Source organism: Brachypodium distachyon, chromosome 2 (genome assembly GCF_000005505.3).
Source record: "Brachypodium distachyon strain Bd21 chromosome 2, Brachypodium_distachyon_v3.0, whole genome shotgun sequence".
Classification (NCBI taxonomy): domain Eukaryota; kingdom Viridiplantae; phylum Streptophyta; class Magnoliopsida; order Poales; family Poaceae; genus Brachypodium; species Brachypodium distachyon.
Window position 1 is genome coordinate 4,076,432 of NC_016132.3, and position 13,271 is coordinate 4,089,702.

General features: G+C 41.9%; 1 protein-coding gene and 1 long non-coding RNA gene across 2 annotated transcripts; both read right to left on the minus strand.

Moving 5' to 3' along the window:
* Nucleotides 1-440: 440 nt before the first annotated feature.
* On the minus strand, nucleotides 441-2,812 carry LOC112270948. Its single transcript, XR_002963638.1, has 3 exons — nucleotides 1,687-2,812; nucleotides 1,338-1,589; nucleotides 441-916 (listed from the first exon to the last, which is right to left on the minus strand). It is a non-coding gene; the product is annotated as an uncharacterized LOC112270948 (long non-coding RNA).
* A 1,698-nt stretch (nucleotides 2,813-4,510) lies between these two features.
* On the minus strand, nucleotides 4,511-9,616 carry LOC100828575 (transcription factor MYBS3). Its single transcript, XM_003564576.4, has 3 exons — nucleotides 9,145-9,616; nucleotides 5,464-5,672; nucleotides 4,511-5,364 (listed from the first exon to the last, which is right to left on the minus strand). Exons 1-3 carry the CDS (start codon nucleotides 9,470-9,472, stop codon nucleotides 4,795-4,797), a joined length of 1,107 nt encoding a protein of 368 aa, XP_003564624.1. The 5' UTR covers nucleotides 9,473-9,616; the 3' UTR covers nucleotides 4,511-4,794.
* Nucleotides 9,617-13,271: the final 3,655 nt, after the last annotated feature.

The following is a 13,271-nucleotide window of genomic DNA, read 5'->3' on the forward strand; positions in this document are numbered from 1 at the left end:
TCCTGAAATTTATAATCTTTCCTACCTTATCTTCAAATTTAGTTGAATTTGCAGGAAAAAAAATTCTCCTATTTTCTAGATTATTGTAAAAAATTATCGATTGTGCGCCAGGTGTGAGAAACTCCTGCCATGCCATCGTTATGGTTTTGGCACTTGAGGAATCGATAGGCCAAGCAGGCCAAATTTGAAGATTTTTGTCACACAAAAATTGACCCGTGCCACACACATTTTCAGGATTTCACATATTTTCTAATATCGTTTGCTTGCATGCCTTTGGTCAGTCCGTTCGTAGGCGACATGGACCCATAATACCATAACCAAATCTCAGGCCAAATTAACTAAGGTTTGCATCGATCACGCGAAACCCACATGCGTATGACTTCCATATTAAAAAGACCGAGAAGTGCTCGTTTCGCTTCGTTTTGAACGGCAATGATTTGAGCACACTTGGTCTTGTGTTCCTGGAGTGTACATACTTATTACACACACGTGCCGGGATTATCTGAGGTAGCAGCCGAGTCCTTTGCCTGACGCCAGAGATCTGTCTAAAGATCTACTACTTGACAGATCACCCGGCTGCCTGCCTGCTTCTTTGATTGACAGCTCGAGGTTTATTGTTTGTTTTTTGACAGTAAAGACAACTCGGAACTTTCTGTCCCATATGTTAAATGTTAAGTGATGCATCTAATGATGATAACAAGGTCAATCCGCTTTAAACTAGGCATATATGTACTTGTGATAGAGTGAACAGGATTTTAGGTTTTACATCTCAGACCACAAGCTGACAACACGGGACGAGTTCAGCAAAACAAGGGCTGAGGCCAAGTCAGGGGAGGAGCGCAAGTGCGTAAGCGTAACTCTCTCATCTTCCACATGGCGCCATCCAAGCCAATGAGCCGATATAGTCAGACCTAACCTGGGCCAACCATAAGAAAGGATTAGCAGGTGCTTTGTTCCCTCAAGAGGAACTTAAGTAGAGGAGAGAATTGCAATTTGCAAGTGCCTCAGGGTAGTTCTAGTTCAAAGGTGCTCCCAAAAGTACGAGCTCCACGTGAAGGAAACAAAAAAAAAAGAATTTTCAAATGTCAATTTTTCTGAGAAAAATATATACATATGTAAAAGTTCGGGTCCTTAACGTGCTTGTAAATTTCACAAAGAAAAAAGACCATTTTATCAAACACGTTTAGTGCTTATAAGATATATTTTTTAGAGCACTGAATCTTATTTTATCTTGATTTTAACCTGATTTTAATATGTACCATCTTTTTCCATTTTTTGCTTGTATTGCTATATTTTTTTTAGTTAACTGTGTTAACAGCAAGATTGCAAGCAAGAACCTGTCCAGGGTGCCAGCGGAGACCGGCCACTGATCATAGATTACATTACATGTCGGACGCATCCCAGATTCACCAAGATATCATGCTAAGAAACATGGTGCAAGTCAGAGCGCTATCAAAGGCCCATGGTCAGCACCCACCCCCTGCATGAACCAATCTGCAGACGAAACACAAACTCTCCAGAGATCTCATTGCGTGTCAAGGATCATGCCTGACACCGATCGATCGACTTGAGCCATTAGAATCCTGCTTCTGTAAGTTGACACGGCCATCATATCCTCTAATTAAACCCCTCCTGATCTACGAGAAAAATATGTATGCACATAATGACGGTCTAATTATCGCTTACCCCGATTCTGTGTTGACGAAGAACACTCAGCTCTGCCGTCCGCCGGATCCCGCGAGATTTAGTTCAGGATCAGATCAAATCGGGCACGATGGCAACGACGACGAGGAGGCAAATATTTTGCTTGGAGAGCATGAGGTTCTTCTGAATGTGTCACCGCTGCAGGTAGAGAAACATTGACTAGGAACAATGGCAGTACGTAACAGCAGTGCATTTTCTGGATTTGGCAGATCACATTATGTTCATCGAAAGAGAGAGAGAAGATTAATTATCGACGACTTGGATACTGGAGTTAAGAGACATATCTTCTATTGATCGCCACGTTGACAATTGTTGCATTCCTCCGTGAACAATGGCTTCTCCTGCTCCTGCCGGCCTGCACTTGAAGTTGAAAGGAACAGAATTTTTCATGGAAGAATGGAGGACATGCATGCACCGGATAAGATGTGCTTGATTTCATATAATCATCCTCTTTGTGTCATTTGTTACATTGATGACGTTCTCTGTTTTATAATTAGAAGCTCAATATATGAATGAAGTTTTTTAAGGTCCACACTAATTTGCCAAAAATAATCATGTGTGGCCATCAGTTTATGCGCCAACAGTTTAGCCAACTCACCGTTTGCACCGAAAGAAGTCAACTCTTCGCAAGACATATGTGCTTCAACAATGAATAAACTAAATCCAGGAAATTTGGTGTCAGAAAAACTAGTCATAGTCAACAACTGATCATGCATGAACATGGGTGATTGGTTCAACGTTTTATTTGTTAACAGCGCATTACCAGACGGAAGATCAAATCTAATTGCAGCGAGCGCAATTTGATTCCAAAGTTAATCTGTCTAGTTAATAAGGCATTGACTCTAACAATTCAACTCCCGTTCTTGAGGAAACAACTTATTCAAGTTAGATGTGCCACATCCACAAGTTACTTGGAGATTAGGAATTCATTAATATATCCCAAAAATTTCATTGCATCTCAAATATTCAGGACTGCATGACCTTGTGTAGCCTAGGTGCACAGTTTCTGTTTCTGTTTTTTGGCCTCTGGCCACTCTTGTTTTTAGTTTTTTTTTGTTGGTTTTTGCAACACCTGTGCCATTTCGGTGTTTTTTCTAATACAAAATGACACACACTTAGGTGTGTGTTCGATAAAAGATAATGGAAAACACACTCCTTCATTTGATTTTTGGCAAAAACAACCTCTGTTTTTTATGTTTGAGCAAATGCTTCATTTATTTATACCCATTTATTTATACTAGAGTTACACTGCTCTTCCATTATAAAGAAAATACTACATTTTCTATTATAAGAACTCGCCAGGATAGAGTATCACCAACAGTAAAATATGACAAAATTTTGAATTCAATAGGTCATTGGTGGGGTATATTTATAAACAAAAACTAAATCAGGTAATAAACCCTAATATTCAAAGATCACGTTGACAATACCAGGAGCAGACTAATTGATTCCCATCCCTTCTTTTCATTATCTGTCTTTTCTTGAGGATCACGATGTATAACAGTCCTAGAAAATTCGTAGTCAACAAGTGAAACATCTGACAAGAACTTGTAAATTGTTTATTAATCTACAGCACTTTGACAAATCATTGCATATATGTTCTAACAAGAGACCTCCAAATTTATAATCATGTTCTATTTCTTCATCGTATATGCAAAGACAGACAAACCTTGGTCTTTAGTCATGTTCTGTTTCTTCATCACAGAGGATAATTAGGATATTAGGATTATTTTCTTTGCAGTACAAGATCCATTTTTCGTCTTCTTGAATTTACCGCACATTTAGACACTTGTCGCACAACTATCTGTCTGTCTGTACAATATAGTAGCACGGTGGTTTAGCTCGCGTATTGGCAAGCAAGCTGGTAAGAGCACCAACTGAGAATAGGACATTGTTACCTGAAAATAAATCATGATCTCCCCCTTCATCTTCTGGACTGACCTGTGGAATCCATATGAACATGGGATATGGCAAAAGTAAGTTCATTGCTTGAGGATAAAAATGAGATCGGGAGTGTTAGGAGAAATCCTTCAGGAATACACCAAGAAACAAGTGATGTAGTCGGTTGATAGCACCAGAAAATACAATTTCACATAAACAGGGTTCCAGACATTTTCCATTTCGTAAATAGATTATTAAGAGGATCATATCAAGTCAAACCCATGATGGTATGCTTCTGTATAATTCTGAATTTATATGCTTAAACCTAGCAGAACTTACAAGACTGAAAACTAAAAGTTGAGCAGACAGATAATTCGGAAAAAAGAAGCAGCGAAACGAAGGCACACATTGTCGTCTGTAGACCTGCTACTTTAGATTTAGCCATCTCAAATGTCGAAATGATCTTGCTTTTCTTTTTTAGATTCAATTCTGTTGTTCAGGAATCATCCACTGCTTCTGTTTGTATGAAGGAATTAGTCTACTTAATTAGGGGCAGTCAAGAACAACTTAGTTCTACAAGTAGGCACTAAGAGAAACTTTACAGATTCAGGAGTCAGTAGGTTTGTGTCTTAAGAAACATACCATTTGAAATATTAACAATAATTATCTCCTTGTGGAGCCAAAAGAATATCGCCCTCTACTGGTAACTAAAAGCTGACACAACCCCCACCACCCACCCAAATCACTATAAGTTTCCAAAACAAAAGAAACATTCTTTCAGCATTTAAGTTCCAAGTAAGAGTGCCAAATTTTGAGAAATAAAACCCATGAAGTAATGTTTGGGAATAAGAAATCCATGAATATTAGCAAACACGCCTGTGTGTGAATTTGTAACCATAAAGAAGTCATATGTACATATAAATAGTTACATGCCAAAACCTACAGATCATTTTCTTTTCACCAAAGCATTGAAGTTGTATCCAAAGGAAACAATAGTCTGAGATTGATGACAGGTAAATGATAGGGTATTTTCATTGAGATCTGTATCTCTACCTTTATTAATGAAAAGAAACATAAGTTGGTGATACATTAGCTTAGAACCCTTACAGTACAGAAATACATGCTCAGGAGCTTACGCGACATTATAGGGTATTGGGACCATTAATACAATCTGTAAGACTTGACTGGGCAGGCCCATTCCATGATTCTTCAAACTGCATGGATTGGGCTGTTGTTTCCCTTACTTAGGTCAGTTCTAGTCATTGGTGGGTTCACATGAAAAGCTGATTGCCTTGTATTTGTCGACCCGGTAAGCTGAAGAGAGAGAGCAGAAGGTTCCAATGAGCCAGAGCTACCGTCACCAATGCTGAGCTTGGACATGCTGACAACCTCATCTCCCTTTACTGCCTCCTTTCCATTCACAGGAGTGGGCTTCAGGATTTCATGGGTTGTGCCTGCTACTTCCACATTAGCAACATTCTGAGGCCAAAGCGTTAGTGGAACAGGGACCAATGTTGGGTAGAATGCCGGCATTGTCTGGACAGTTGCGGCCTTGAACGATACAGCATGGTTCATATCCAAATCTGGAGCTTCTAATGAAGGCTCTGCAAATTCAGATTCCTTGTGTTGCCTTAGGTGCATAGTTGGCACATCTTTATCAAACTCTGCTTCCTTATGTTGCCCAAGATGAAACAGTGACAGTTTATTTGAACTTGATGACTCTTCTTGAGTACTGCAGACCATAAACTCTTCAGCGCCAGTTGGGGACTCGTCCATTGGCTTCAAGTTGAAGAGGAAAGCACAAAGATCAGCATGTAGTTTAACTTATGTGGAGAAGACAGACCATCCCTGTTATTACATAAAGCAAGAATTGCATACCATTTCAGGGACCATATCAAACAAGCTTGACCTCCTCTTCCGTCTTGACGAGTTTGTCTGTCTGATAAAGTATTTTTGAGCATGGCTTGCCACCTGAGTTGGGGTCCTGGAAACAACAAAACTACGAGATATCCCACGCCAGTCTCCTTTACCAAGCTTCTGCAGACCCATCAGAAACATTCTATGCTCTTCTTCAGTCCACGGCGTACCTGAAGCAAAAATAAGTCTATGATTGGAAGCTGGACCGACCATAACATAGACAGCCATGAAGTTCATACAACACTCCGATACATCACCGCAAGATCCAGAAACGTAAAAACAGAACAATAACCATAACAGCGTTCTAGCATTCTTAGACTAAAGCAGAAAAAAAACTTGTTTACCTACTGTATTACAATTAAGATGCTTGATACTTCTCAATCGAGTGATTTTAGTATATCACTACTCCTATAAAAGATGTCAATTGAGTGGTGGTGTTGTGGAAGTCCGTTCATCTTCAGGTCACACCACCTGTTGCATCTTTCTTTTTCGAAAAGGAGATGTGACCCTGGCCTCTGCATCGAGTGATTTACACAGCCATTTATTTATTAAAGCCGGTTCTTACAAAAGAGTCTGAAAGAACCACATACAAAATACTACCAATACAATGCATGCATCGAGCCTATTAGTGATGGGCTCGATCTGACTCTAATTTATTTTAATGTAAATTGTAGCAACGCACGGGCGTTGTGCTAGTGTGTCCTAAATACATAATTTGCATCGTATGATAATATGCTGGTTGATTCAGGCAAGATTGGATCTTTCAAGCAATAGAGAATAGACTATCCGGCACCACAGCTACACAGCAACAGTTCAATAAAGGGGAAAAGGAAAATAAATTTGCATCCCATTTAATATTATATTATTTCCTAAACTGGAAAATTAAGTTGCCGAGTTCAAACTCTCAATGAATAGGCTGTTACCACGAAAAACACGAAATTTTTAAGGGGAAATGCTTTTACATTAACATAATGAGTGAGCTGTCTAAATCCCTAACCTTGGAGAATTGATTTGTAAGGGTCATAGACTCGTAGGGGCATAAGTCCATAGGGCCACAAAAAATCTACTTTTGCGTCTAAATACTCACTACTCAAAACTTTTTACTGGTAAAAAACGAATACCTTAATTCAAAACCAAATATTTTACAGGCTGTCTCCACAAACATTCTGGAAGCAAATAAACATGGCAAAAACAGAATGTTTCTTAGGCAATTCACCTCCATGATATATTTATCTTTTATCCAGAATCCTCAGGCAGTAGAGATGCCAATTTGCAGGATATGTCTTATCTGAGGCTCCGCTTAAGCAGGTTCACTACATTTATTAACATTTGATGTGCTAGATCATTTTCCAGATCAGCTATACTAAGGTTATTAGGCCTTTAAACAGACAAACTTGTTTAGAAATTCTTTAGGAGCTTAAAGACTTCTAGTTTCAATGCATTTAACTTTACCTTTTTATGGAAAGTAGTTTGTTCGATGAATCTAGTGGGAGATGTCTTAGATGTGACTGTTATATACTTCAATTTGTTTGAGATCAGATGAATAATAACTTTTCATGAAGCTGAAAATATGCCGGTGAAGTAGGCAGCTGCATTAAAGAGACAGTTATAATCCAGTATGGTGTTAGGGCATCTTCAACAACAAGCTGTTACTAATTTCTATTTTATGGTTTCTCTCTGTTCTTTCTCTTTTTTATTCACTTCTCTTTCCTAATGGACCCACACGTCACCCTCCTTTTGTTCTTGGTTCCCGCGTAGATGCTGTTACTTCTGCAAGTAACAGGTACTATTCTTTTTTACCTATCTCTCCGCCACATAGGACTAGTACCTGCTTAGTATCAACCATTGGAGATGCCCTTAAACTATTCATTGTTATTACCTGGTTTTGAGTCTTTGACCTTCAAGGTTTCAACAACATAAAAACTAATTAGCTACTGAAGCCCAGTTCCCAGTAGAAAAATAGGGCATGGAACAGTACTTAGAATTGCTCGCACACAAAATAAGATTATTTCATTCTATAGTGACGGCAGTATTATTTTACTAAATCAGTATCCTTGTCCCGCTAAATTTCTTCTCTTCCATTTCCCAAGATTACCCACAATCTCTGCATCTCTCAAAACAGGATGTATCCCCTGAAAGTGTCAATTTTTATAACTTTTACATGAGTGAATTCCTAAATGTAACATGCTGCAGGTATTTACAGTGGCGAAAGGATGCATGTTAACGAGTACAACAAACCATATGGCATCCAATGTCCCAAAGGTTCAATACCTTCCAAGTTAAACACACATGGAAATAGCATGGTGCAGCATTCATGATCAGCTTCATTTGCATGATGTTGCCAGATAAGAGGTCAGCATTTTTATATTAATATAAAACAAGGGAACTCTCCACTAGAAGTATTTTCAATCCAGTATAAAGTATTTTCATTCTGGTCTTAATTTTTGTAGCGACCTAATTTACTTCATTATGTAACCATCAGAACAGATGATTCAACACCAAAATACAATAGCAAAAAAGAGAAAGGGAAAAAGTGATCTCACAGATCTACCTTAATCTGTAAGCAACTAAAAGGGCACTTGGCTCCTACAGTTTCCCTGAAGCCAAGTGCCAAATAATAAAGTCTCTCCTCTCTCGTACAATCATACAATAAAATAACATATCACTGCAAACATCGAGGACTGGTCAAAACAGCTGGAAATTAATATGGCTAGATTCCTTTAGGATCAGGTGATTAAATTAAAGGTCAAAGAGACACGAGGGGGGCACTTGTGCGGCTCCTTAGTCGTAGCCAGTCACTATCTCTCCGGAATGTGATCTATACAGGTCTTGTGATGCACATGTGCATGTAGCTTAATTAGGTGGGAAAAGATATTGAGCTAAGTTTATTTGTGTCGGCCATTCTGGACGGTTCCTAAATATTTGCATCCTCAACAATGACAGTAGCAAGTCTGGCAAATAAAACAAATCCTTAAAGCAGTCATACAAACTACTCCATTTGAAGATAATTTCTTATCACAAAAAACAAAAGACCAAAAACTTCGGAGTGCTTGTTGGTTACTTGATGGACCTGGGACCTGCCACGATTTGATATTCAGAGGATACGGCATCTTTCAAAAAAATTGAGATCTCCTTGTCATTAATTAGGCATCTTGATATGAATCTCTGGAACAGTTGTGAACAACAGAAATGGAATTATAGTGGACAAACTAAAAAGAAGAGTGAATTACTACTATGAGATTCACCCACAAAATTCTGTTTACCCTCTCGTACACAAGATGCGATACCTGAGAGAAGAATACGAAGCAAAGCGACTAAATAATCGTCTCTTTCTTCTCCTAGCTGCAATCTGCAGGGTTTTTTTAATTGAGATTTCTATTTTAATTCTCTCGCTAAACATGCGGTCGGTAGATGGAACTGGACGGATGAGTTAACCAGAAGCAAACAGATGCAAAAACTGAAGCGCAAAAGACGCCACTTTCCTCGCTCGCTCATGGAGGCAATCCATCATTTCATCAAGGAGAAGAGCGAACAAGGGAGCAAAAATTCTCCCGCTCATCAACGCGTTTCGTCGAACAGGAACATAGGCAGGATAGTCCGGGGCAAACCAAATGAAGCGCGATCGGTACCAAACAGTCTTACCTTTCTTGCGCTCGGCCCGGCCATTCGTCGAGCAGGAGGCGTGCATGGGGTCGTCGGACACGTACCCCGGCGCGCCCTCGCCGCCTCCCCTGGCTCCTCCTCCTCCGCCCCCTGCTCCCGCCGCCGGCGACGAGCCCCCGGACCCGCCCCCGAGCGACGACGCGATGCAGCTCATGCTCGCGCTCTTCTTCATCGACGCCACCGGCGGCGACGTGAGGTGCACGCCGAACAGCCTCACCCCTCCGCCCCCGCCTCCGCCGCCGCCGCGGGCGGGGCAAGTGCGCGCGTTGTGGCCGTTGTTGCTGCAGTGCGAGCACCGCCTTGTCATCCCCGCCGCCGGCCGCCGCACGTGCGTTGGTGCGCGTGGGGCAGAGGCTGCGGTGTTGCGAGCCGGAACGTACCAAATGCGTCGTCGCCGTGTGCGTTCTGCTCTTGTTTCTTCTCTCTTCTTTCTTTCCCGGGGGAGGGGGGGATATTTTGGGGAGTATTTAAGAGGTTGTGCGTTGGCACGAAATGACAAGAAAGGCCATGATGAGTCAGTGAGTGACCTTGGTTAACGGACGGCCGGCGGAAAACTCCACTCGCACACAACCAAGTCGGCTCTGCAGCATCCGAGGAACTTCACGACCACAAGTGCCAAGTTCTTTTTTTTTCCTTTTCCTTTTTATCGTTGAGACAAGACGCGTTACAAGTTTGTGTGAATTTCTTGATCGCTGCCTACTCCCTCCGTCCCATATTAAGTTCTCTCATGTAATATGTTCTTACTTAATATGGGACGGAGCGAGTACTTGTCGTTATTTTAGTGCAAGTTTGTAAAAAACAACGACAAATATTTAGAAACAGAGGGAGTACTGGCCAGAGAGACGAATACTTGCTGTGTATTGGTTCATGTATAACGGAGTAAAAATGTTATAAATAGTACTCCTACACATTTCATTGATCAGATTGTTGATCTAGGAATACTAGAAAAAGAATCCGTGCGATGCTACGGAACAACGGAAAGTGTATCAAGCACGAGCCGGTGGAGGCGAAGTCTGAACATTAATTTTTCGATTGGATTGATTTCCATACTGAGATTGATACCGAGATTTTTTGTTTGGGTTTGGATTGATTTTCATACTGAGATGGATACGAAGAATTTTGGATTTCATGCTAAGGAGATTGATTTATTTTAGGACTGTTCGTATTATGCTGTGACAAATTTGGACCGTACGATAACTTTCGGTAAATCTAAACCGTAGAATTTCTGCTATTGAAATCGTGAATAAGGCAGGAAGGAAAGAAAATAAGGGGCAGTGGCATGATTGTAATTTTAACGAAGTTGACCGACCAACACCGACCAACGGCGCCCACCCATCACCACCGATTTCAATTTAATATATTGTAATAGATTTGTGGGGCTTATGTACCGGAGCGGTGCGAGTGCTACGCAAGGATAGATGGGTATTTATAGTTAGAAATCTATAGAAGGTCTATGGTTCTAAGGAAAGACGAGGTATTTATATGTGTTTTATTATGCGAAAGAGATTTTATTGACAAATTTAAAAGAAAACTACAATCCTGAGACTGAACAAAAGTTGGAATCACAAGCACATTCGGTGCACTGTCTTGATTGATTTTCGTGTCGTCTTACGTATTTTTACCGAATCATTTTTTACAAGATAGTACTCCCTCCGTTCTATAATTCTTGTCTCAAATTTGTTCAAAAATGGATGTACCTATTAATAAAAAGCGTCTAGATACATGTAATATTTCGACAAGAATTACGAAACGCGGGGAGTATTATTTAAGAAAACTACAATCCTGAGAAGAAACTACGGTATGAATCACTGCACAAAGGCATTAGAAATTGTATGGTTGGAACCAGCGCACAAATGTAGTAGAAATTGTGCGATTGAAACCAGAATCGAAAGGTGATAGGATCTGTGTATTAAAACTCAGTGCGGAAACGTAGCAGATTTTTTCTTTCTTTCCAGATCCGTTTAATTGAAGAAAGGAAGACATCAGCTAAACTTAGTACTCCCTTGATCGTCCGTCTCTATGTTCTTACTCACTAAAACACGTATAGATACATGCGTATTTAGATAAAGTTGTCACGCTATCTTATTTGGAACGGAGGAGTGGCTCTTTGGAGCAAGAAAAAAAACTCTCTACAAATCCAAGTCACTTATTTCCGGACAGAGGAAGTACCAAAGAGACAGTAAAAGAGAACAGAGAGTGGATATATTTACTGTCCAAGTTAAAAAGGGTTTACTCGGATTGTTCTGAATATAAACATTTAGTCCGTAGGATGGATCATCCGATGGTAACCGCGAGAAAAGGAGATTGGCAGGATCCTTGTTTTGTTTTCTACTGCTAGTCATTTGGAGATGGAGATTTTGGCAGGATTTGGCGGCGCATGACACTCTACAGGGCTACAGCAGCTAGCTCCCCTGAGCATTTATCGGTTCGAAGGCGATTGCAAGAGTGGCAGCTGCAGGCAGGCAGAGCCGCACACGTACGTCTCGCTCCGCCCGCTCATCACTCGCAAGATTAAAATCCATGGAGATTTGCAAGCAAACTGCAATTTTCAAGATGCCGAACGATATCATGATAGAACATCAAAGAATTTCTTGTAAATTCACATTTATTTAAGTATATCAATTTGAAGAAAGATCCTGTACAGCAAAGCAACAACTCCGTTTTCTTCAGAAAAATAGCAGGTTCACTAGCATGCCACTTCAGGAACATTCTTCAGCAAAGAAACATGTGCAAACGCAAGTCGCCGTTGCCTTGGACGGCCGCTAGTCCTTCGGGCCTTCCCAACGGGGGCGGGAGGCGCGGCGATGGGCGCCTCGACGGACAATCGGCGCCGGGGCGGTGGGGACAGGTGGCGGGCTGTTTCCCGGCGTGTCGTCGGAGCCGCGGATGGGAGGGAGCGCCGGTGGCCTTTGATCGGGGGAGAGGAGCGCGTGGGGCAGGAGGGCGCGACGGCGGCGGCGTTGGATGGGGGAGAGGAGGGCGGCGGCACTAGATCGGGGGAGGGAGCGGGCACGACGGGTTGAGAGAGGAAACCAAAGGATCGGCCCAGTTTCACACCGTTTGAGCCGGCCCGTGCGGAAAAGAAATCCTTATACTGCTCATTTTATCAGGAAAGTATACATTGATCTGCATCCTACGATTATGGAAAATGGACGGCCCGTACGAGAGAAGAGCTCTCGTACATACATGCTGCCGTTCGCCGCACGGTCCGCATAGGATCGGGGTTGGAAGTTGGGTCGGTCTCTATCGATCTCGTCTCTCATCTCCTGCACTTTTCGCAGCCATATACTATTATTATGTGCATGGCGCGCATGTGTGCATGTGCGTTTCCCAACGAGGAGGGGCATGGAGCTTTGGCTACTACGCGTAGCACGGCATTCTGCTTTACCTTTTTCCTCACCCCTTTTCTTCCTTTCCTCCTCCTCGCCGGGAGTTGCACGCATGCACAGTGATGGTCAGCTAGCTTTTCTTATCTCGTTGGAAAGATCAAACCCCAAGCCCGGCCGCTGGTGCATGCAAGCAGGGAAAAGATGTAAAGAGGTCAGGGTGAGAAGGTAGGTTCACACCGTGCGCTACAACTGGTGGAGTGTATCATCTTCTTCTTCAATCTGCCTACAGTAGTAACACGGTTACACGGGTTGCTTTCCGTGCCATGCATGCATGGTCGAAAGCTACTACTGCTACGGATTAAAGCATCTCTGACTTCCTGGCTCAGCTAGATAGCTGCCTTCGAACTTTTGCTTAGCTTTTGGATGCTTCTCCTGGCTCCTCTCCTCTCCTGCCACTGCCATCCGTCTCCCCTTTCGTCTTCCACCACCATAGGCTTCGACGCTTCGCACGTAGCATCCTCTCCAACAGAAGCGTATATACTATGGACCAACGGCATCCCTTGACACGTGTACGTTCCAAAAGGGTGGATCCATACCTTAATTACAATGAAAACTACCCGGATTGTTCGATGCACTTTAGCTACCATGCGCGTAAAATATATGGTGTCTTCCCGGAAAATTACGGGATCGATCGACCTGATGCAGTGAACATATATATGCAGCTATTGGATGACAAAAGCATGCACAAATTAAAGCAATTGGACCTGTATTGATGGC